This window comes from Epinephelus moara, chromosome 1 (genome assembly GCF_006386435.1).
Source record: "Epinephelus moara isolate mb chromosome 1, YSFRI_EMoa_1.0, whole genome shotgun sequence".
Taxonomy (NCBI): Eukaryota; Metazoa; Chordata; class Actinopteri; order Perciformes; family Serranidae; genus Epinephelus; species Epinephelus moara.
Window position 1 is genome coordinate 27,867,296 of NC_065506.1, and position 26,115 is coordinate 27,893,410.

General features: G+C 40.4%; 1 protein-coding gene across 2 annotated transcripts in view; it reads left to right on the forward strand.

The window, feature by feature from the left end:
- The first annotated feature begins 798 nt into the window (after nt 1–798).
- The window catches only part of dennd2b (DENN domain containing 2B), a 64,334-nt gene continuing 39,017 nt past the window's right edge, over nt 799–26,115 (forward strand). Inside the window, exons 1-3 of one of the 2 annotated variants that reach the window (XM_050069966.1) lie at nt 799–1,125; nt 14,247–14,345; nt 20,962–22,224. In XM_050069966.1, the coding sequence (XP_049925923.1) occupies nt 14,272–14,345; nt 20,962–22,224 (1,337 nt within the window). In that variant the 5' untranslated portion in view covers nt 799–1,125; nt 14,247–14,271. Of the gene's footprint in view, nt 1,126–14,246; nt 14,346–20,961; nt 22,225–24,357; nt 24,610–26,115 lie in introns of those variants that run through there. The other variant, XM_050070050.1, reaches the window with a different exon arrangement.

The window sequence follows — 26,115 nt, forward strand, 5'->3', positions numbered from 1 at the left end:
AAGTTGCTATGTTTATAATTTACTAGAAAACTACTCACAGAACAAACTCAGGATTGAGCGTCAGATCATTTTTGATCACAAGAGTAAAACACTGATCAGAGAATGAGGATTTTCCTTCAACATGAGTATGGATATTCAAAAAGTTTATTGGAAAGACACTCGTAAAAGTACATTATTAGTAATTTACTAGAAAACTATTCACAGAGCAATCTTAGGATTGAGCGTCAGATCATTTTTGATCACAAGAGTAAAACACTGAACTGAACACAGACTATGGATATTCAAAAAGTTTACTCAAAATATACTCATAGTACATTATCTGTACTCGTTTCATCAGAGTATTCGTCTCAACCCTAAAACTATAATGAATTCTCATGGATTAAGCTATCTGGCAGCTCCACCTTCAACAGCTGCAGCATTAAAGTTCACATTCATGCATCACTAATTATTATGAGCTCATGTCATGTATGGCTCTGAAATGGGACATTCTGTATAATGAGCAGGCTAATTTTACTTTTGCTACTTATACTGCATGTTAATGCCTATACTTATGTCCTATAGAGTAAGAAATCTGAGCACTTCCTCCACCGCTGGTCTCTGGGCTGCTTGTCTGACAAATGAAAGGCATCTTTGTGTGCTGGGGCTGAAATGTATTCCTACGGGCCAGTGTGGAGGATTTCAGCATGACAATGTGTTGCAATGCTGGCAACATCCCCTCAGCAGCAGCAGCAGCAGCGGCAGCGGCAGTGTTCAACTCGTGAATATTCATCCATGCTCCTCGGCCCCACCGTGACAATAAACAAGGCAGAGAGGCTGAATGCCTGTGTGAGGAGGGCAGGGGGCCAAGTCCTCAGAAGAGCGGGGGGCAAACAACCCGTCTCCATGGCAACAAGTCCTGCCTTCCACTCGCCGCAGCGGGCTGTGAGACAGAGGAGAGGGGAGGCAGGAGGGCTCTGTGTGTTTGTCTGCTCGGTTTTGGTTGGAAAGACTTAAAGCGGAGTTTATTGAGAGGGGCAGGTATCCGACAGAAAGCAGAAAAAGTTTTTCAACGCGGGATTTGAGCGTCGCGAAGGGGATTATAACCTCAAACTGTCAGCAGCCATGGATGAGAGGAGAAACTCGGAGGTAACTAACAGCCGTTATTGACGAGCTAACAGCAGGAGGGTTAAACTTTTAGCTAGCGGTGGGAAACCGGTACAAAGTACCCTTACAACACAGCTCCGAAAACACCCTTAAAAGTTGTTTAACAAAAAGTGGCAAGGTGCGTTTAAGTGTTAGTCCTAATCTCCACATGTGACCATATTTGGTCATCGACATGTTTAAACGATGAAGTGCAGCAAAGCAGCTAAAACACCAGGGGTTGTTTTTTACAGCTGACCCTTTGAATGGAGAAAAATGTCCCAGCGGATACAGACAGTAACTCTGTGGATTGTAATTACACCAAGTTATCGCTTAAAACATCCAAAAAGTCAAAGCAGCAGCAGATAAGCAGAAACAGGACTGCAGATCAGACCACTGAACTCAACATGTCCTTTTCCTGTTGGACTCTGAGGAGGGGAGACTTTTATTTTTCATCCTGGGAGATAAATCACACATGAAACAATGTGTGTGAACTTTGATTATGTGCTGTGTATCATGTCTTACATGCTTCTAGTCACATACAGCTTTTAAGATGGTATACATGCAGCTTTCATTGTTAATGCTGTACTGTATGTACTGTATACAGTACAGACCCATGTACTGCAAATGACAACAGTAAAGGTTTGTTGTAGGAATCTGAAGACAAAATGCACATGCACATACTTTATGTTCATGTCAGTATTGTACTTTTTCCTGTAACATACTCTGTTGTCCTACAGTAGTTAGTTAGAGGGTTATCATTTTAACTTTAGCTTGTTTTTTGGTGTACGTTTAGGCCATGGGCTCTGCAACAAGTGATTTTCGATCCAGATGTGGATCCAGCAATCTGAAAGATTTGCCTTTTTCTTTCTTATGACCTCTTGCACTCACATACAGCTTTTACACAGTAGAGCATGCATGCAGTTTTCCTCGTTAATGCTGTATATAGTGTATGTGCTGTATGTAGTACAGATAGCCTAATGCATATGGCATACTGTTAATGTCATGTACAAAACAGTAAAGGTTTGTTGTAGCAATCTGAAGAAAAAAAATGCACATGCACATACTTTATGTTCATGTCAGTATTGTAGTTTTTTCCCATGACATACTCTGTTGTCCAACAGCCTTGTTAGTTAGTTAGTTAGTTAGTTAGTTAGGGGGCTATCGTTTTAACCTCAGTTTATTCTCTATTTAAATTTCAAACCTTCAGTACCAGATTATAGTGAAATTTGGTGTGAATTTAGGCCATGGGCTCGGCAACAAGGGGATTTTGGTACAGATATGGATCCAAGAATCTGAAAGATGTGGCTTTTCTGTCTTATGACTTCTTGCACTTACTTGGATGAAGAAATCCTGTCCATGCAGCACATGATTGCCTTGTGTCACATGAAACTTTTGTGAATCTAGATCCTGTTTCAGATTTAAAAAATTCTAAACACAGCCAGTTGCTGCAGTTTTAACACATTCACACGTGTAGAGCAACACTAGCAAAGGCACACTCTTACTGAGTGCTTTGTAGTTTAAATATGAGAGGCTTTGCTTCGTCTATCATGAATGTTTATATGAGTTTTCTTAACAGATTACAACTTAAATCCTATGATCTTATCCTACACACTATAATGCAAACTCTAGAGACGTGACTGGCCTTCTTTAGCTCTCTTTTTTCCTCCTAAACTCTTTCTATTGTGCAGATCAAACAATGACCTTCTCCTCTCACTGGTTGGGACTGTCAACACAAAGCTATTGAGGAAATTCTTCTCTGTTCTCCCTTCAGTTAAACAGAAGTGAGCCTGGCCTATCACCGGACACTTTTTGAGGGACTGTTGTTCACTCAGCATTATAATGAAAGGGATTTTCCTCTTTCCTGTTGCAGTCTATCCATCCAGATAGTTTTGCTGAATATCTTAAATACATAACTTTGCACATACAGTTGCAATAAAACCAGTTAACTAAATAATCAGCATTTTTTGTGCATATTTTCCATGCACGTGTACTGTACTCTCAAGGAAATAGTTTTTCCAAATGTGCTTGATATGACGGTCAATGTCACTGGGTGTGTTGTGTCGGGGCTACAGCCAAGGGCTCTAAACCTGAGCAAATGACGTTCACAATGTTAGTTCTATGTTTTTGAAATAACTGTCCCTTCAAGGATGTCTGGTTGTCGTGATGATGAAAAATTGAACTAGGTTGAACTGGGTGTCGGCAAAATGTTTCACCCAGCATTGAATCCACCAATTATTTATTTAACTGAACCTGTTTGAGAACATGTTTTGTACTCATAATTTCAGCAGCCTGTTCATCATGATGGAGAGATGGAAGAGTGCACAGTTAAATGGAAGTGTCATCTCTGTAAATCCTCTTAATGCTCTGTTACGTTGAGCTCAGGTGCTGCAGGTGTTTGCTTGGAATAATCTGCACAATATGAGCTGCCAGTTTCAAAAATGCTACTTTACTTTTTGGTGGCAACGCAAGAATTCACACATCCTTTTTCCTGTTTTCAACACTCTACTTTTTAGACCTGCAGCTAGACAGTCAGTCATTTTTAACCTTCATTGAAGTGGTCCTTGGTGAATGCTTGCTGTTCATCAGTCACACATTTTAAAGGGACAGATCACCCCAAAATCCAAAATACATATTTTTCCTCTTACTTGTCGTGCTATTTATCAGTCAAGGTTGTTTTTAGTGTGAGTTGCAGAGCGTTGGAGATATTAGACTTAGAGATGTCTGCCTTCTCTTTAATGTAATGGAACTAGGTGGCACTCAGCTTGTGGTGCTCAAAAACATTTGAAAAACTCAACAGCAATGTCTCCTTCCAGAAACCATGACGCAGTTACTCAAGATAATCCACAGACCTTGTTGTAAGCAGTTTCATGCAGGAACTATTTTTTCCCCCGAACTACACCCGCTAACAGTATCACTGCACAGAAGGAAGCGTGCATCAACATGAGGCTCGTGCTCGTAACAGCGTGCAGTGCAAACATTAATGGCGTCCTTCTTGGCTGAGCTGTAACTTTAGCTAGCTCAGTGGTTTGCTAGTAGTAGATGCACACATCCTTCTGCGCAGTGATACTGTTGGCAGGTGTAGTTTGGTAGACAGACCGTAGTTCTTCCATGGAACTGCTCACAACAGGTCTGTGGATTATTTTGAGTAACTGGGTCATGATTTCTGAAAGAGACATCACTGTTGAGATTTTTTGTGCTTTGATCTCTACAAGCCGGGTACCATCTTTGAGAGAAGGGAGACATCTCTACGGCCGATATCTCCAACACTCGGCAACTCACAAAAAAACAATCTAAACTGATAAACAGCACTACACGTAAGAGGAAAATATGTATTTTTGATTTTGGGGTGAACTGTCCCTTTAACACATGCCTAAGACTTGCTTAGTGTTAAAGTCTGATACTTCTGGCCAAAGAACAGCTCTGAAGAAACAGTGTTGTTCAGGGTCTTGCTGAAGGGAACCACAGTCACCGCTGTTTGGAGCGGAGAGAGTATTTCTATATCATTTCTCCTAGGCAGATTTCTCAACTGAGTGTTGGTCACGTCACAAGACCATCACCCTTAACTTTAACCCCCAAGCTCAACAGAAGCTATGAACCACTGAGAAAGAATGCATCTTTAGATAAGAAAATCTACTTTCACATTTTATTGCCGCACATGACAAATCCATCCTGGTGTTCAGTTATATTTGTAACCTAAGCTACAAGTGTTAGGCTGTAGTGTGTGATTGTAATGTAGGCTAGTTGGAAGTTGGACTCAAGATGTATTTAAAGCTGTTTTAGGTTTGTCAGTACAAAAATTACAGAAAAGAAATGTCTTTTTTTCTTGAGAGGCGTGTTTGACTGTTTGCTGGTGAGAATATGAGAAGCTCTCTGGTAGTTTGCCAGTGTGAGCTACTGTTAAACACTTCCATGATGACACTGATATATCCGTGATTTATAATCCTAGGTTTAACCTCTGACTTTGCCTTGACAGTTGCTGCTATTGAACATTTTCTTCTGCCGCAACTGGGAAACGGTGGCATCTCTGTATTGACTCTTTAGGTTTCCTGTCGAGTAATAATTAACTGGCAGCCGCAAAGTAAATAACTTGTGCATGTCACATTATAACAAGATCTCTCTATGTACTGTACATCCAGTGAGTTGCAGAGAATCAGTGGGATCTGCTCGATAGCATGTCACCATAAAATGACATCACTGTGCCAACATTAGCACGCCATGAGATGCCTTTATTGATTCAGAATGCCTGCTCAGATACAAGCAGTACATGATCAGCTTTGATGTTGGGGAGTGCTGGTGCCAATGTTCGTGAATATTTTGGCTCATAAACGCTTGACAGCAACTGTTGTTGTTATCATCATTCACTGACTACGTACGTCAAGAGTAGTAATGCTGGTGTGAGCTTTGGAAACCAGATGACTGGCTTATGTGGAAAATTGTATGTACTGATAAAGAGGCATTTAACAAAGTAATGATGGAAGTGATGACATTGCATGTCCTCGTCCCACTTCTCTATCTTCTTACACTATCTTAAGAATTTTTACATCACGTTTGTTGATGGGAAAACACATTAGTTCTGCTTCATTTTGCTCATTTCCTTAAAAAATACGTGTGAATCGAACATTCAGATTGAAACTCGGATTCTTCTCATTAAATGACAAAAAAGTCCAGATTTCCCATTTTTACCCCACCGGAAGCTGATAAACCCTGACAAATATGCTCATAGCAGAGAAAATGAGCAACAATAAAGGTGATTTCCAAGTTGTTTTTGTTGGCTTTGGCTCAACTTTGACTTTATGACAGAAGCAAACAAGAATACATCTTATCAACATCATGTCCTTGGAAAAGTCAAAGACTGCGTGTCAGAGGTCAGCTCTGTGACACTGACTCCAGCCCCCCTGCTGCAGCTCAGATGGATTTAAGCCTGTTTTCCACATGCCTGCCTCTGCAGCTGTGCATGCTCATATCTAGGTTACACAGAAGGGTTTTTCCTCTGTTCCACAAAGAGAAAATATGCCATGATTACTCAGGAAAAAAAGCTGAAATGGCTTAAAAATGAGATAAAAAAAAGGTTCCAAGAATTGGTTCCACCTGGTCCATTGAGCTATACAGTGGCTGCATGGCGAACCAGTGGTCGAGTATGCTGGTAATTATATAGGTATGGCTGTGTGCAACTGCCAGTAGCATCAACCTTGGTGGTTTTCTTTTACATAGAGACACAGTGAGGCCACCGCAGACTGGTATAAAGAAACAGCAGGTTGTGTACAGAATATACATCCAGAGGGGCTTTGTTATATGTTTGTACATCTCATATGTACAGTTTGTGTTTAAATGCTTTTATCTGTGTACGTATAAGAGCTGGATACCCTTTGTTCAGCTGAACTCCCACAACGCTCTCAGTTTAACATGATCCGACCCAACCAGCTCAAGTCTCTTTTTGTCCGCGGTAGACAAAACTGGTCTTTCTGCAGATATTGAAACAATGGCGTGGATCAGTGTGTGGGCTCATGCCTGCCAGTAAGTTGTGACGTGTGGAAAGAGTTGAGAATTTGCAGAGATTTTCACTCTTCCTCGCCCCGTTCCTTCTTGGCTGCCTGTAAGTTCTGCGGTGGTTTTTAAAAACCCTTGAAGTCAGGTTGCTGATCAGCAGAAACTGAGGACCAGGTCAGCCAGAAAAGCAGAAGAGGAGCAAGAGGCTCTGATCGTGTTTCAGGATGAACAAAGATCTTACACTAAATCCAGTCCCTGGCTAATGAAAGTTATGACGTCACAAAGTTGTTACATAAAATCTTGCCTTGCTCTCACAGTCTGAGCATCAAGTGCCAGGTGCTGAGAGAGCGCATATTTGAGTGTAGTCTTTGTTGAATGAAAAACAAGCTCTTGGCATCAGGTCCAGGTGTTTCGGCCCCTCTTCCTTCTGCTTTCTTTCACCCTCTGAAAACATTCTTTAATATTTTGAATGCAGCCACAGGTCTGATGGATAGGGAACATATTAGTGCATTCCTGCATATAGTGGAGAGAACTGTGTATCAGATGATATGTCAAATGGTGACAAGGCCAAGGACATGTAGACTCTCCTTTGAAAGATATTTTACCTGATAGTCTCTCTCTTTCACACACATGCACACACCCACACACACGGCTGATAAAAGACTTACTTTTTAACCACATCTCCCTCTCAAGGACGCATTGGACACAAAGAGCTCTTTTATTCCAGCTCCAGTAGTCTAATGGAGACACTGTTGTAGTCCCATTTCATGAATATGCCCTTGTTGCTGAAGAAAATATGCGTCATTGATATGCCTCTAATCAATTAGTACTTCTGGTATATGAACATGACACAACCAGGAAAAACCCTGCCATGTTGAATATCGTAAAGAGACAGTTTGGCTTTTGAGATTTGTCATTATGTCAGAGCCAAAGACCGACAGAGTCATGGATGCCTTTTTCATCTCTTTGGATGGAAGTTTTGGAAGTAACTGCTACATGTATAGGGATTAAAAGTAGGGAAAGAGATCTTAGTTCTCCAAGGCTTAATGTCTTTGTTTGACAAAGTTATAAGTAGTAGCAGGAGTAGTTGTGAAGTTTCAGTCCAGCCTGTCTGTTGTCCTGTAGTTTTTTTTTAGGAGTGTTGATGTGTTAAATACAATGTTGCGCATCCTGTCAGGATGCGATGACATACGTCGAGACGCCACCGGGGTGTGTGCATGGGCTAACATGGAAAACAATGGGTGTGGGTGTTTTCACGTGTCATATGCTGCTAGTGTGTGTTGTCCCTTATACTTTCCCATGTTTGTCACCTGATGTGGTTGGTATATTTTAAAGCAAAGCATCAATGATGAGGTCAAACAACCACTCTGTGTCTTTCCTACATAGTAATCATATTTAAAGATATTCTGATCAATATTTTTATATTTAATTGGTGGAATGTGAAGGGTTGGTCATTGTTAGAAAGTCACAACAATTACCAGACTCTGCAGTTCCCCTCAGGAGTGTTGTAGTGTCTTCAGATTTTTGATAATTGATTATCAGTGAAGTTTCCAGTTGTGGAATCCAGTGAGGGTGGGAATTACCAGATGATCCACGATACGATATTATCACGATACTTAACTCACATTACAATATTATTGTGATATTAAAAATGTTTGATATGCTGGGGCGTCTGTGGCTTAGAGGTTAGAGCAGGCGCCCCATGTACAAGGCTGTCACCGCAGCAGCCCGGGTTCGAGTTCAGCCTGTGGCCCTTTGCTGCATGTCATTCCCTCTCTCTCTCTCTCTCTCTCTCTCCCTCCCCCTTTCACACTTGGCTGTCCTGTCCATTAAAGGCAAAAAATGCCCCAAAAAATATCTTTAAAAGAAAAAAATAAATAAAAAATGTTCGATATGCTGACTATTGCCATAAAATATAGTGTGATTTATTACCTTTTTTTTCCAACTGTAAATTACATCTCTAAATGAAAACTTTGTCAACATCTGTTTTAACTAATAAGATAAAGTTTTCAGTCTGTTCATCTCACTTCAGCCATTTTTTTGCAGCAGCGAAGTGTATGTAGTGGACTGAAAAAGCAATTGATTATATTATTCTAGTAGACCACCAAAAGCTGATTTGTATTTGTAATATTAATAATTTATATAATAAAAAAAATCAATACTTGGCACTGTGTGATGATACAATATTGCCACACAAAAGTATCATGATACATGCTGATTGTTTTTTTCCCACCCCTAGAATCCAGCTATTTTTTTTAAAGCACTGAAAACTACAGGTATAAAAAAAATATTTATACACTTGAGTATTGATATGTTTTGAGATACTATATCATTTTTTTAATGAATAGTTTACATGCAAAGGTTTGTGTCGGTGGTTTATATTGTATACTGTTTAACCCCAACTGCTACATCCTTCTGTGTCGTAATCTATCTTCAACCATTTGACTCTTTCACTCCAATGTAACAACTTATCGGTAGCGTAAACAGAATTATAAAGGGCACACCACTAGCATTGACAGTTATATTTAAAAAAAAATCACCTTTCTTACAGTACAGCAGAATATTGCAATATCGAATCCATAACCTCTGTATCATGATGTGTAACGTATTGCCAAATTCTTACGAATACACAGCCCTACTGGAAACAGTACGCTACCTTCTCAGCACCTAATAGCATAAAGACAACATTAGCAACTAGCATTGTGAAACATTTAGCAGCTAAAGAGTCAGATGTTTCCCTCAGGAGCTGGTAGAGACCAAAAACAGAGCTAAAAGAGGGTGAATTATATATATGTACATATACACACAGGCCCAAAATACACACACATGCACAAACAGGACCTATACATGCAATAGGCTAAATGGAGAGAGGGGGCTGCCGTGGACAGGTGCCCTGAGTGGTTGGGGATTTGGTGCCTTGCTGAAGGGCACCTTGGCAGTGCCCAGGAGGGGAACTTGCACCTCTCCAGCTACCAGTCCACGCTGCATATTTGGGACTTGAATCTATGACCCTCCGGTTCCCAACCCAGGTCCCTATGGACTGAGCCACTGCCGCGGAATGTTGGACTTAAATTATATATTATATTATTCATCAGTCGGTCACTAACACAATAAAAACTCCAAACAAATGATGATGCTGTTCTGTATCTGCTGGATGTGCATATAAGCAACAGCCTAAAATTTCTGCCATGTCATCTTTATCAATGAGCACTATGGAAAACCTGAAAAGTCTGAAACTAAAATGATTGCATCCTATGAGATATTGTGATGCATGTACGCACTTTTTGCAACATACTACAACATTCACTCAAATGAACTTTTGTATTTGATGTATAGAGCAACAAAATCTGAATTTCCTGAATAACACCCTCAAGCCAAAGTGTGCACATATGCATTCACGTCTCTTCATGCAGTCATATATACGAGACGAAACCAAACAAGCTAACACTAATTGATCGGCATGCAACGGTTGACTTCTTACTGTTGACCGTTAGCTCGCCTTTGGCTCTGTCGTCTCAAGAGAAAATTTGTCTTGAATCTGGTTGAATGCACTTTAAAGGTACTCTAGAGCTTTCTTAGAAGTGCTTGTTTACAGCCTGTGATTTTGTGTAGGGAGATGGTATCAGACCTCAGGAAGTCAGTTGGCTAACGCCTTGGTGTTTACACTGCAGAGTCCATCTTGGGCCTCTGTGACCCATTTCTGTGATTGTAGCTTTCCCAGTCCAAAAAATTAAAAATGTTGAATTCATACTAATAACCATTCCTTAATATTAATGAAGTGTGTAGGGCCAACACAGTTTTAAATAGTTTGATTTTCTTCACTTCTGGCAGCTGATAGCAGCTTTTTCCCTAATCTCTGTATGTTTCCTTTAAAGTGTTACAAATTGAAATGACAGAAGCTTCATGTTTTCAGTCAGAGAGAGAATATCGAATGTCACTCCAAAAACATGAAGTATTTTTTCAGCAGGTATTAATCAGACGCAAGATTTCACACAGCTGCCAGTATGTCTGAATTTTATGTAAGCAGAGTATTTTCATTTGGTTTAATTTAGAGAATGAAAGATTGTATTTCTTAAACTCTGCTTATTTTTGTCTCAATTTCCTTTTTATTGCGCCTTTCCAGAATGATTTGTTTTGTTTTATCATGCAATCAGGGATAAATTATCTAGCTCATTTTTGTTCCCTTTCACTATCCAGAAAGTATTTTCACAGGACGATCATCTGCTTCTTGTTCCAGAAGTGACGAAGGCTTTCTAATTTATAATCATTTAAGAAACTTTGTAACAAATGCCACCTGTAAATTTGACACACTGGCTAATGTGTGTCTCGATAGTTTTCAATCCTGCAGTGTTCCTGCATCACAGAAAATATAGTCCTGATGTTCATGTGCTTTTTTGCTCCTTTTTTGTGTAAAACCACACTTTAAGTGTAATGGGTTTTCATAGAGAGTTATATGTAGGACAGGACAACATCATTCTTTGATGACAATAATGATGCATGCCCTGTCCTCTTTGCACAGTCCACAGTTACAGGAAATAGCTGACAGCAGGAATGCTCCCTCTCTCCTCATCTGTCTCTATAGGACTCAGCTCCACCAGTGGTTGGCTGGCTTCTTCATACAACAACTTCCTGTAAACAAGCCATGCTGCCAAGCACCCTCCCATCCTCCACCTCTGATCCCTAGGGATCTCCATTTGACCTCCTTATGCACCAGAACAATCACTTTGAGCCTTTTTGAAAGGGTCATTGCTGCATTTCAGAAAGTGATTTTCAGGGGCAATGGCCAACAGTTTGAACAAGCTGCTGCTCTAATTTGAGACGAAGTCCAGGAAATGTTTATTATAAGAAAGATGTCTTAAGAGTTCTGTCTGCTGTTAGGACTCTTAAGTGTTGAGTAGTTTATTTATACTGAAACTGATTCACAGTCCATAAGCAATAACACTGTGCATCTGTGAGAGCATGCTTTAAACATGTTCAACTCCATTATATTATGGTAGGGGCAGAAATCTCAGAGTTGAGTATCACCAAATTTGGAAAATAAAGCCAAAACTATTTGCATAGTCAGATAGTAGAGCTAGACAGATAAATTTCCCAGGCTGATATATCGCCCAATAGGCGTGGGTGGTAGGCTATCTATTTTTTCATAACTTTCTTAAATCTTTTGAGTATTTTGTATTAGTGTGTGGTTCTTGACAGAGCATCTAATGCTATCCCCACCATTTGCAGTCACCATGTTGCCCAGCTCAGTTGCCTTTTCTACCAGTAAAGACTGACCCCTGGTGGCCGGTGATGTGCACTACATAAAATACATCCTCAATACAGCATCTCTGTATGAGTTTAATAGATAGAGGAACATCTGTATTTTTGATGGTATTGAAAATCATACATTTGGGATTTCTAAATACCCTGATATACCTTAAACCGACAAAGCCTATTGCCCAATATGAGCTTATGGCAGATACATCAGTAAAAGTAAAAAAAAAAATCAGAATTGTCAGTAGAGCTAATACCTTTTGGTTAGTTCACCGATTGGTATGCTTTTGTCTGCTGAAATTCTCATTAGTTGGACGATTCTTGGTGTTACTGTCATGAGGCTCAGCTGGGAGTGATGGTGTGCTTTGATGGTGCAGCATTTTTTCAGCTGAGACACTTTGTTTGCATCTGGTTTCTGGTGCAGGGTAGAGTACTTGCTCTGGTCCTTGCTTTGGATGAAGGGAAGTCTGAAGCATGTAGAGAGAGAGAGGACAGACCTGCTGGTCTTTGTGGTCAGCACTATTAATTTCTCCTTCATTGTTGTTGTTCAGCAATTGTACATGTAAGATGTGACAGATGGTCCTTGTGGTATTTGTCCAGCCCTTCCTCCACTGTGATTGGACAGCTGCACAAAAATGATAGTGACAAATGTAGCATTTTACCCAAAGTATCAGCTATTGGTAACCAGAAAACAAATGCCAAATGTGCAGGGCTCAGCACAGAATAGACACTCAGCGCCTTGTCACATTGCTGGTGTTTGTAGCCTAGTGGAAATACGTGGCGCTCTCATGGCAAAGAATTTTAAAAATCTGCATGCTTTAGGAAAAATGTTTGGTGGACACATAATGCTACCTTAATCTAGACATAACCTGTAGATTCCCCCCCCCCAGTATCAACCAATCAATTAGTTGAGGAGTTGGTACAGTTTCAGTTGACTAAGATTTTTTTTGGTTGACTACAGCTATAACTGTCAGGCTATACTAAATATCACTAGGAATAAGTGATCAAATGTGTTTTGTTTTGTGATTTAATTGAACCGACCCTTCAATTAGACGGTCTCTGTTATCTGCCGCTGCTTTTAGACTTTGTAAAAGCACTGTATCAGCAGCCACTTGAAGTCAGCAGGTCTGCAGCCCTCTGAAATTAACATGTGCTGAAGTGCAGCAGCAGACTCACAACAATCCCACCATCATTAGCTTGATGAAATCGAGCACAACAAACACAAAATAGCTACAAAATAACAAACCCTCATTGTCCAGGCACTCATCAAACTGGTCAGTTATAACTCATATTCTCCTAGTTATTGCCATTATTCACAGGGTAGCAGCCATTTGAAATAGCTTTCTGCTTTCCAAATGTGGATCAGGAGCTTGTTTTAATATTGTCAGTTAAGCGGTTTTCATTGCAGCAATGTAATGTCTGTGTTGTTTGATATGAAAATATACTTTTTTCTTATGAAGGAATAGCTGTGCCCTTTTCTTTGGCACAACATTATCTACATGTTGTCTTAGCTATGCCACTTACTTTTAGTTTGTTGAAATTCGTCTGCAGTGTTGACACTGATGATTAAACATGGCACCAGTGGTAAAGTGAGGTGCTGCTTTGTAGGATTTTTTTTTTTATTTGCTTGCCTTATGAAAAGTTGCCAAATGTAATAACTACCTTTCTATCCTACTCTTATGTTAATCTGTGATTGAGAAAAGTCAACTGTGTCAAATTAAGCCAATAGGCACCATAGGTTTATTTATTGAGTCTATTATTTCCTATAAAAGTCCTGTTGTTATTGTTGGAACCTGTGATCATTCCTTGATGCCAAAGTTAAGCAGTGTCAGACCTACATTAAAGCCAGGTGGTGAGTGCAGCTGCAAAGCCAAGTAACATGAGTTGACCTATTCTCACTGTTGGCACACCCAATTTTGTTTTGGGACCTAGCTGTGGTCTTACAGGAATGTTGGCCATCTTGTTTTTGATATAGCTCTGGATTAAAGTTCATGTTCATGACAGGATTGGATTTGCTTTTGTGAATCTACTAAGCCTATGTCCATTTAATATTTTAGTAATAGCCTGTAAAAAGATGGGAAACTTCTCTCCATCTTACCAGCACCCAGATCTCCCTGCTCATCTCCCAGCTCAAATCTGCTGAATGATCTAAAACAAGTCATCCGGCTAATTTTGGCTGGAAACAGCCCAGTTTTATTAAAAGACCATCTCTCCATCAGTGAACTACGTCTTTATTCACAGTCTGAATTCCTAATAATGCTCACTTACAAAGCCAGACAGCCTTCAAAGAGCTTGCAGTATGACTTCATGTTTATTTGCTTATTGAAATGCGAGGAATGCTGCGGCTTTTTCGAATGTCTCACATCCTTGTGTTTGTCCATCAGGTGAGTGGGCGGTTTGCAGACAAACATGACTGCCAACAAGAGTTCGAAGGCTGCGCCTCGTGCAGGAGGGGGTAAAGCTCCGCGGGACATCCCCGACAGGTCAGTGACATGTGGGACATCAGGGGTGGGCTGGTTAATGTGCACTCTCAGTTAAGTCACATGGTTTCAGATTATCTGACAGAAAGAAAATCAAGTGCTGTACTTAATATCAGTTTATTCATCTTCAACTACGTCTGTCTTATCGAAGCTCAGTTTGTTGTAGTTTTTCTTCTTTTTTCCACCCGTGGGAAAGATTGACTGATGATTTTCTGCCATGATAAGACTTCCAAAGCTTTGGCAAGTACGATCCTGTATCCTGGACAAGGGCCCCATCCAGCTCAGATCTGTGAGTAGAGAGCTGAAGCTTGTGTTAGCATGTTGAGAGCTGACAATGTCCTGCTGGGAGAGAAAAACAAACTTTGGGGATGATATGCGATATCTAGACTATTAGTTCTTACAATTTATCATCCTGTCCATTTTCTTTAAACCAGAAAGTGTTTTTAGGAACAGGCAGGCTGGTTTCATCTCACATACAGTAGTTACACATGATCCTTGTACTTCACAGCTGTGAAATATAGTCTGTGTTCACGCTCTCGCACTAACTTGTGACGGCCTGATGGCTGATTCTGAGCAGAATGATTGTTGGTAATGGTGCTGCTATCTGTATTGTAACATAGTAATGCTACTGTTTGACTGGCAGTGCTGTTTATGAATTCCTCCCTGATTTTCTGTGCTGATGAGGCAGTGGTGGTAAACACACACGGGACAATATTTCACACACCGCAAAACATAACGTAAGCTGTGCCAGCTGGTTTCTGTAATGGCTTGCGGTGTAAATTAGGCCTAGTGGAAGTGGCAAACCACACAAGTGTTAATATTATGATGGAGAAAAATAGCAATCATTTGCTGGTAAATGTTCACCTCCACCACTACTCCCAGGATAAAGCCGGTGAATGTAAATGTGAGGAAGACACTAATCACAGTAGCACAGAGCTCTCTCACCCCGCTGGCTGCATCCCTCTGACATGATTATTGTGCATTTAACCTCAGCCTCTTTTGATAAATTTAATTGTCATTCTAGCAGAGCCTTATTAACAGCTTGCCGTCCTCATGGGCTCATGGTACCCTAGATTCGTAAAGATCACAGAGATGCTTTGCAGCTCCCCTGTTTAAACAGATGGAGGGAAATTAGTTGTGTTGGATAATGCTACACAATGCATTCCCCCAAACTATGAGATCGACCAGGGAGGAATTTCTAGGACAAATTACACCTTCACTGAACTGTGTAGCCTCAAGTGGCACACATGGCAACATGCAGCAACATGGTGGATAAAGCAATACAAAGCAAAACAAAAAAGTAAAGTAGGGTGTGTTTAATTCTTGTTCTGTGATCTTCTGTGAGGGAATTATTTTAATTAATGTCCTGCACCTTTGAGATCATAAGCAGATTCAAAAATAATCCAGGGAGGTGTTTTGGCAACACAATACATGCTGACAAGGCTGTGTGTGTGAGATAGAGTTCATGGCTGCTGTGTTTTATACATCCAATAATACTCTTTCACCTAATTTCTTTTGTTTACTTATATGCAAGCAAATAAACTCCTCAAAGGCTTGAATAAAATTGTGCTGGGTAATTCATAAACAGGTTCTGATGGATGATAAAGTTTACATATGTTGAACGGTAATAGCAGAAGTGCTGTTTGTTTGAGCAGTGTGCTCCATCTATCCTGGTCAGTAACAGGAAGTGGCCTGTGGTTAGCATGCCCTGAAAGCCTGAGTGAAAGCCAGAGGCCAGGTTGTGACTGGCATCCTACTCCATGTTCAGTATGTGTGGCCAGCCCCCGCTAAAGCTGACTAAACGAGACTTATTTTTACAAGCATGATCTAGAACCCCCTGAAAATCCCCGGCCTTAAAATAGACAGAAATTCTGCACATATTTTGTTTTTGTGTTTAATCGAGAGGTCTTCGTACTGCAGTTTAAATTCTGTTTTACTACACAATAAGTCATTCTAGCTAAATGAAGCCTAGTTATTATAAAATCTGTTTTTCAGTGGCTAATTTTACCCTAGCTGTGGATTGAATCTGCTGCTCTGTAAACAGATCAAATTTTAGTACTGTGTGGCAAATATGTAACAATGTATGAACCAAAGCAAACAAACAAAACATAAAAAAGACACAAAGTACACAAAAGTTAAATATATAACAAGTCAAACATATATGTAATTTATTTGAACAATGTCACCAAGTCATGGATTGTGAACCTACAAGTCCAAGTAAGGACATCTAAATAAAATTATTAAGTGTTTTTAAAGATTCAGTTTAGATCACTTAAGTCTAATGAGCATTTCAGACTAGAGATACTACAGTATGTCGTGCACTTAGTTTTAGGGGTGGGCAATATATCAGTATCGTAGTATCGTAGCTTGCTTCATTTAGGATGTATAAAATAACTCTTTGGCGAACATTGAGCATAAATTGTCACATCATTTTTTTTAAGTCATGGCATGAGACTCGCTTTGGCATTTCAGTTCTTTGGCTCCCTCAAATGGCTCTCTCCTGATAGTGTGTGAGCAGGCAAGGCTCCAGGCCACGACTATTAAATTGTATTTTGTGACCATGGAGCACCAGTGCAACTGGTAGGTATTATTAATATATGAACTGGAGAGCTGTTAGTTTGTTTCCTGCTCACAGTGAATAAATCCTCATTCGTAAGGGCCCGTACACAATCTGCGTCTTTCAAGAGTGTGGCAGTTTACCTGAAATCCTGAGTGTAGAGCTGATCGTCTTCCTTGCGCTTTTTATAAGTGTGTAGGCCAAAGATATTCAAAGATGTTTAACATATTGCGATACATTGGTAGTTTGTTAAGTAGTTGAGCATTTTAGTGGTTCACAGTAGTTGAGAGGAGATTTCAAAATATCGAGATAATTGTTTATCGTAATATCGCTTAAAAATATTGTGATATTATTCATAGGCCATATCACCCAGCCCTACTCAGTATATAAAACAAAACATAGATGCAGTCTCTGTGAAACATTCACATTCACAACATGAAGCCAGTCTTTTCGTCTACATCATCTTTTTATGACTTGTTTACTGTCACATTGGTGAAATCATGGCTATGCGTGGAGATGGCGCCGGATCCTTCCCATGTTCTAACTCCAGTGGTCATCAAACCAAAGAGCAAAAAATTTAAATTGCTGTGATTAACTCAATAAACCATACTGTTACTGGCATTAGATTTAGATTACTGAGTGTTTGGTCTGGTTGCTACTAAAACATTCCCATTGATACTTCAGAGACATGGCTCCCTCTCTGGCCATACTCCTTGGCAGAAGTTTAGTTGGGAGTTTGAGCAGAGAACCAGTAGGATTTTAACGTGCCAGACTCATTTTAATAGCTCCCTGCTGATGCACTGCAACATGTCATGTGCGGGACTGCTGATTAATATCAGAGCGCTCAAAAAGTATTTTCTTCATGAAACCATACAGCCTGTGTGACTCACTGTAGGGTTTCAAATATGAAAGTCGGATATATTGAGGGATTGGAGTTTATTTTGAACTCTTTTCAGGCTCATGTTCGTTTATATTTTCATTAATAACTCCAGTGAGATCATTATAAGAGCTTAATTTATTCACAGCAAAGTTTAATGTTTAATATAGACCTAACATAAAGTAATGTCTCATGAAAACCAGCTACAGTGTAGCTTTTTAAAACAAGACATAAAACATGGCTCAAGACAAACCAGGCATGTGATCACAGAGCTAAACCTGGGTACTGAATTGGCTTTATTTTGAGACTATAGCTGTGTCTCAGTTCAGGGGCTTCAGCCTTCGAAGGCTGCATTTGAAGGCGTCACATCGGCGCAACCAAGGCTGTACCATTTCGAAGGTGCTTCAAATGTGGCCCAGAAATGCAGCCTTCTTTCCCAGAGTGTGGATGATGCAATGGATGAATCCTTCGTGGCCCAGCCTATCCCAAGATGCATTGCACACCAGGAATGATTATATATTAAGTTTAATTAACTAACAGCTGTTAACTAGCTAACGATTAACTGTTGTTAACATTGCTTATAGCTAAAAGCACACAGCTAAGTTTACCTGAAAACAGTCCTCCATCAGCCTGAAATATATCAAATGGCGTTGTCTCTGGCGGTGAATCATCTTCTCATGTATCCAAAAAAAAAAAAAATGTATATACAATATATATTAAAAATCCCTGGGTCCATAATTTAGGGCTAATCAACTTACGAGCTTACTCTTTCGTCAAGCATTGCTAGGTAACACGAACGCCAACTGAACAGCTGGTGATGCAACCAGGAGATCTTCCGCAGACTAGACCATCCCATTTCGAAGACTGATTGGTTTTGGTTGATGTGGTCTTCAAAGGCCGTGCCTTCAGTGGCTGCAGCCCCTAAATTGAGACACATATTTTGTATGACATTTTATATATGATGTACTGTTTGTACATTTGCAAATAGCTTTGCTTTAAATTGTTTGTACTGTAATGTCTCTATTGTTTTAGCTTCATACCTCACTCTGGCTTAGCATTTGTGTTGCGCATGGCCCCTGTTTACTAAACTAACAAACTAAACCAAGTAGCCATAGTAACTGTAACAACAGGCAGGTTTAATGATCTACCTGAAGCTTTGGCTGTTATTTGATTTAGATGAGATTGCAGATTAAAGGTTATACCTCCTGGTAAAATCTCAGCATTGCTTTACTGTAAGTCCCCCATTTAGCATTCATAAGCAGCATATTAACACTGGTTGAATTGTTTATAACACACTATTAAGTATCTATCTATGTTATTATATGCACATATTTTTATTAATAATGTATGAATCAACAGCTATAACTCTGGCTGTGGGGACCTATGAGTGGAGGCTGGTATATAAACAGATAATGACTGACAATATAGTAAAACACAGTGATAATAATATAAAACATGTCTTCATATGAGAAGTTGTTATTATTAACAAAAAAATGTACATTAATAAACACGTATATTACACATTTTAAATGTTTATATACTGCTTATAAATGCTAAATAATGATAAAAGAAACTACTGTTGTGTTTTGGAAATATATAATGTAAATACTTAGTTCTGTCAGTTTCTTGTTGCTCTGTATAATTTAAAGGGAGCGGACAAAACAATGAATATGAAAAGGGTAGGTGTGATAAGCTGAGGCTTCAGACTAGACATTTTCAGTCCTGTTTTTTTATGCTAAGGAAAAAGGAAAAAAATGATTAACTTAATGTTAATGTATTGTCTACCTACCAGTATATTTGTGTTTTGTAAATTGGAAAGTGACCGAAATAAACTAAACTAAGCTAGAAAGTTATTGTGTTTGTTATGGCAGATTAAATTTGCAGAGCTCAAAACAGACGATATATTCATGTTTTTGGCAGTGTCACATAATATGTAAGACATTATGTTCTTTTCTGAAAAATGCTGTTTCACCAAAAAACCTAACTCATATGACATGAATTCTGACAAACCCATAGTTAATATCAATCAGTAAATATTAAGCAGTAAACAATGATTGGACCCTGCCTCATAAAAACAGTATTTTATTTATTTATTTCTTTTCTTTGTCAACTAAAGATATAAACTGATAAATGAATCAGTTCATCAGTCTGATCAGTCACAGTGTTTTAACTACTGTGTACTCATAAATATATTCATTGGACTTCAGGATAAACCAGCAGTAAAAATTTCCAGTCATGATTCGTCATCTCAACGTCTCATATTTCTCCAGGGGAAGTAAGATAAGATGCATCCATCATGCTTGCAGCTTGCAGGTTCCTGAATGTTGTAAAAATTCTCCCCACCCTGGAGCAGGAGGAGTGAAACCAGGGAAGGGCAGGTAGGTGTGAAGCGAGATCTGTCCCAACCTGCATTGTTGGATCACAGTCCGCAGCCCTCCACTTCCTCCTCCCATAACGCTTGTTATTCTAACCATGGCAGTGACATCAGATCTCCCAGACCTTTAATTTCGCAAGACTTAGCCAGTATCCAAGTCATGACAAGGTTCCTGAAAGACTATGAGTAGGAAGGTGTTGGGGAACTAAAGGGAGAGTTTGTCTCTCTTTGGAAATCTTAAAGGAGGTGAGCACCGTGAGAAAGTGTGTGTGTGTGTTAGTGTGAATGATGGTCGAGTCAGCAGTGAGCGTGGGACAACTGTAGCGCCTAGTATCACTTAGAAAAGGCTTTGAGGACCAATGAGAGAGGAGCAGTGAGACTTTAACAGGTAAGACTGGTGTAATAAATCCTGCTTGGCACACTGCTTTCTGTGTGAGGTCCACAGTGATTCTCCTCAAGTTATTTTGATAATGTGGAAAAATCCACTGTGGCATTTTAATGTAGTCTGTATTTCCCTTGGCCTTAATTTTAATCCCATGCTGCCAAAGACAGAATACTTTCCTGTGGTTATTCTTAATAAGTGGCTCAGGTTTTCCTTTTGTCTTTGATCTGGGAAATGAATTCAGAATTTTCAGCTGAATCTTTACAGATTTTCTCCGTCTGTTCATTACTGAGTTTCTGGTGCTTTTCACACTGCGGGGCTGAGTGGATTTGTTGGCATCTCTTTTGGTTGTTAATATGTGTTTTCTCCTCAGGGAAACATTAAAATATTTACAATATTTTATTCACACCTTTCTCTGTCTTGTTTCAGGTGCCAGTCTACATCGCCGTGCCCTGCTCTCGCTGCCAGTCAGGGGCAGAGCCAGCAGCCTCTCCTCAGTGACGGTGAGAACTCTGGGAAGCAAAGCAGGTACGTCAGGACTGACGGGAGGTTCCTGGTACGTGCTGGCTGGAGCAGCAAGACCCTGTGCAGCGGTGCGTCTCTCACAGGTGACACCGACTTCCAAGGCCGTCTCACCAAGTCAAAGAGCATCAGCTGCCTGGACAACAGGCTCTCCATCTATAAGCCCCCGAGTCAGACCAAGTCCTGTCAGGAAAGTCAGGAGCAGAAGGAGAAACAAGGGGATCTCTCCTCGGGCGATGGACTTAATGGTCGTCCCCTGAGCTGGAGCACACTCTCGCTGGGACCTTCCTCCAGCCAAAGCCACAGACGCACCCTTTCTCTCACCCGCTCAGTAGCAGGTGTTCCCCCCGCCACAATCCGCAAAAAGATCTCAGAATGGGAATGCCGCAGGGTGTCTCTGCCTAGGATGAGCTTGTGTCTGGATAAAAGAGGAGGAGAGCGTGTAGGGGGCAGTGAGGGCTGCCCCAGCCTGCTCTCTTCTCCCTGTAGTGAGAAAACGTTTGACTTTAAGGGGGTTCGCAGGATGAGCACAGCTTTCTCAGAATGTTCCTACACAGAGGAAGAGGAAGGAGTTTCAGACAAAGACGGCCTAGGTCGCTTCCAGAAAAGGACAGGCAAAACAGAGTCGTCAGGAGCATTTGTACGTTCCCTGTCGGCTCGGAAGGAGACATCAGCGGTTCTCAACAGGATACAAAAGATAGAGCAGGCCCTGAAGGAGAATCCCAGCCCATCCCCTCCACGTTATCTGAGTAATTGCTATGCTCCTGACAAGACAAGACAAAAGTCTTTTGTTATTGGTGACGACTTGGACAGTACATGCACCAGTAAGCGCAGCAGCATTTGCTCAGTGGCCACAGAACCAGATGCTGTTTTGGTGTCTGATAAGCTCTCTAAACTCAGACAGAGGTTTAGTGTGAGCTCAGTCAGGTCTGAGAGCCCAGAACCACCGAGCCAGCAGACCTCTGTCGGCACACCGGTCAACCCCTTACCTAAGCCCAAACGCACTTTTGAGTACGACGCCAAACGAGACCAGAAGGGTGTGTCGCCAGCTAATGGACTACCTCCAAACAGAACCTCTGAGTCTCCACCGCCTCTGCCCTCGACCCCTGCACCCAGCATGACACGAACGGTGAAGATCGAGGGGAGCGCACCAGTGAGGTCGCAGGACAGGTGAGGATATCAGTGGTCTGTGTCTCGGCCACTAATCTGTATCAAATGCAGTTTCTTTGTGATGTCGTTGTGAAATTCAGTGTTTAACGGCAGACCGCCAAAGCCTTTGGTACCACAGCAATCTCTGGCCCCATGTTACTTTAAATAAAAGTGATTCCAATGATTTTTACCTAGTAAGTTATACAGGTTTTAAATGAGGAAGAAAGAAAGCTCTGGTAGTGAGTTAGTACACGGTATCTGCCTACACTGAGCTGAGGTACCGAAAACTGTATCAGGAGAGAAAAAGTTGGATCGGTGCATCTCTTTTGAATCTGTTTAGATGTCTTTGGAAAGTTATTTTAGTAATTTTGTTACCTATCAGACAGACAAACCTGGATCCCGAGCCAAGAGTTTGCTTTATTGGTCTTCTAAGTTACTGCTCAGTGTGTCTGGTTGTGGTGTCGGCGTGATGTACTCTGGTTCTCCTACGTTTGTTAGAATTTGAAGCAGAGATCAGTGTTGAATCAGTTATGTTTTAAAAAAGACCACTGAAGAATCATATATTTTTTTTAATTAAGATAAAAAGTACAGAGTTCTCGTCACCCAAACTGTCCTAAATTAATCAAATTGAATCATGTCATCACAGGTTTATCATGAGAAAAATGCCTACTATGGGCCAGATGCCTAAAACTCCATGTATATTCACAACAAAAACTATTTACCCACAAATAAAGAAATGTGAATACGCGTTCTTTTCTTCAGATTTATAAAGCCGTGTGTACACCTGATTGTGTTTCATAAATCTCAATCATTGTGACATTGGGTGCACATGAACAAGTCTCATTTCCACACCCACAGTTTGCCATAAATGGATGTAGAAAAAACGCTCAACATTAGTTTGCATATACTTGTGCAACTTTACCATTCATTAGACTCGTCAATGAGAAATATGGTAACGAAATCGCAATTTCACCAACTGCGTCACATCACAAGGCTCTCCAACACTGCCCAAGCAGCTGTAATTACTCACATCTGTGGACATCTGTAGCGTCTGTACAACAAACTCATTACATGTCTGCAATCATAAGAAGGATCAATGATTCATTCATGGTGCTCATGTTGTACCTGACTTTACAAAGGGTGCCACAGGTAAAAATTAAATGATGACTAACAGGGAGAGAAATGTCAGTAAAAATCATTATGAAATTCATCACTCGTAGTTTAAAATTAACCTTATAAATGTGCCTTTGATTGACATTTTACAGAGCGCTGTGCAACCTGCAAAAATAATAGCCCTAGCAAAATAAGTGAAATTGGCAAACAACCTAAAAACCTCCTCGTCACATCCCCCGCAGCTATCTGAGCTAAAACCACGTGTACGCCTGGTTTTAAGAATGTGTGAGGTGCACACACTCTCGCTGCTCGTTCTTCCTTTATAAATACCAGTTTATGTGTGGGTCAAGGTGTGTGCATGGCTTTTGTGCATACACATCATTTATGCATCTGGCCCCAGGTATCATAAAAGCAGCTCATACTAAAAATAACTGATTTATTGTACAGAGCATTTGAAATGTCAGTCTTTCCAGAAATTCACTTTGGTCCATAAAAAGACTTGGCATTTTAAACACACACCACCAAATCTACAGTATATTCTTATTCTAACAGATGTTCACTCAAACTTTGCCTCTAACTGAATATACTCTATGAATATCTTATAGAAACCAGTGAAATCCAACACTGGATTGTTGTGCCCCTTTGTTGCATTAACATTAGCTGAATCTTGGATCCTGTCTGCTCTTGTTTTTCTTCTTAACTTATAGCTCTCACGATCAGAAGGCCTCAGCTTTTTTTTTACGTGAAGGTGGGGCCTCTCCAGATTGTCCCTATGTAAAATAGGGATGAAATCCTTAAACGTTCATCCCTTGGACTCTGTGTTTAACATTCCTGTGGCTCCAGCAATTTCAGGCCAACCTTAAAAGCCACAAGCTGTCGATGGCGCGACACGACCGTACTGTAGATCCCAGCACTAATGTAGCAAAGTTCCTCTGCAGTGCCTTGTGACATGTGATGTGTGACATTACACTGTGCAGGGAACACTGAGTAATAGTATATGTTATGTTTACTTGTGACTTATCAGGAAGTTCCTCGTGATCGGAGAACATGGTGTTTTTGTTTTTCTGTGTTTTATAATTAGTGGCTCCTCGTTTAAGGTTTTTTTTACGGGATGAGACAAAGCTTTGGACTTTCTCTGTTCCTAGTTGGCGAGTGGAGGAGAAGTAAAGCTGGCCGTCTGGACTATTTTTAAAACCATCTGGACTTTTTCTGTTTACTCTCGTCTGTCTACCTCACATTGTTTCTTCTGCTCATTGAGTGCGTCATCTGATTAGTGTGTGTATGGAACCAAACGTGAGTACATTTATCATCTCAGTTATGTCTACATTCTAATACCCTTTATACCTTTCGCTTCAAGTTAAGATTGTTTCCGGGAAAAGTTAAAGGTCATGATTCTTGTTTCAGTGTATGCCACAGTGTGTGGCTGGAGCCTTATTAGTTATCATTATTGGCTTGTGGCTTGTGTAATTGTTGGCTTCTGGCTGTTTGTCTGGACTGCAGGGACCCTTGCTATTGGTTAATGTATTTACATCTACATGACTGGTATTGTAGCAGTAAAATTATTAGTTTAATTAGGCCTTCTTTAGGTCACATTATCACGCTAACATCTTATTATGTATTTCCTGCTGGCTGTTAATTTAACATTACTCATGTAGCCTATATACATTTGTCTAATGACTGCTTTATTTTGAGCTCTTTCTGCAGCACACTGAAACAGCTGTATAGTTTAGAAAAAAGTTTGATAAACTGATAAACTTTAGTGTTTTTTCTAAAATATACACTAACTCAGAATTTAATGCCTGCAACATGTTACAAAAAGTTAGGACAGGGGCAACAGAAGACTGGGGAAGTTGTTGAATGCTCATAAAACACCTGTTTGGACACTTCCACAGGTAAACACGTTCACTGGTCACAAATGATAGTATGGCTTATAGCTATGTTAGGGGCATTCTCGAAAGGCTCAGGTGTTCAAAAGCAAGGATGGTCACTTTGTTAAAAAAACTGTATGGACAACCAGTCCAGCAGTTTGAGAACAACATTTCTCAATGCACAGTTGCAAAGAATTTAGGGATTTTACCATCTACAATCCATAATATCATTAGAAGATTCAGAAAATTCACAGAAATATCTGCACGTAAGGGGCAAGGCTGAAAACCAACATCGAATGCCTGTGACCTTTGACCCCTCAGTCAGCACTGCATTAAAAACTGACCTGATTGTGTAAGGGATATTACCACATGAGCTTGGGAACAATTTGGAAAGCCATTGTCGGTAAACACAGTTTGTTGCCATGTCTACAAGTGCAAGTTAAGACTCCACCATGCAAAGTGAAAGCCAAATGTCAACAACATCATGAAACACCACCAACCTCTCTGGGCCTGAGCTCATCCGAGAGGGACTGACAAAAAATGGAAAAGTGTGCTGTGGTGTGATGAGTGCACATTTCGAATTGTTTTTGGAAATTATGGATGTAAAGTCCCCCGGGCTAAAAAGGACAAGGACCATCCAGATTTTTACCAGCACCATGTTCAAAAGCCAGTATCTGTGATGGTATGAAGGGGTGTTAGTACCCATGACATCATAGGTAACTTGCTCATCTGTGAAGGCTCCATAAATGCTGAAAGGTACATAAAGGTTTTGGAGCAACATATGCTGCCATCCAGACACTTCCCTGCTTCCTAGCAACACATTGCTGAGCCACATTCTGTGTTGTAAAAGAGTGCTGGTACTCAACTGACCTGCCTGCAGTCTAGACCTGATTTCCATTAAATATGTGAGGCACATTGTAAAGCACAAAAT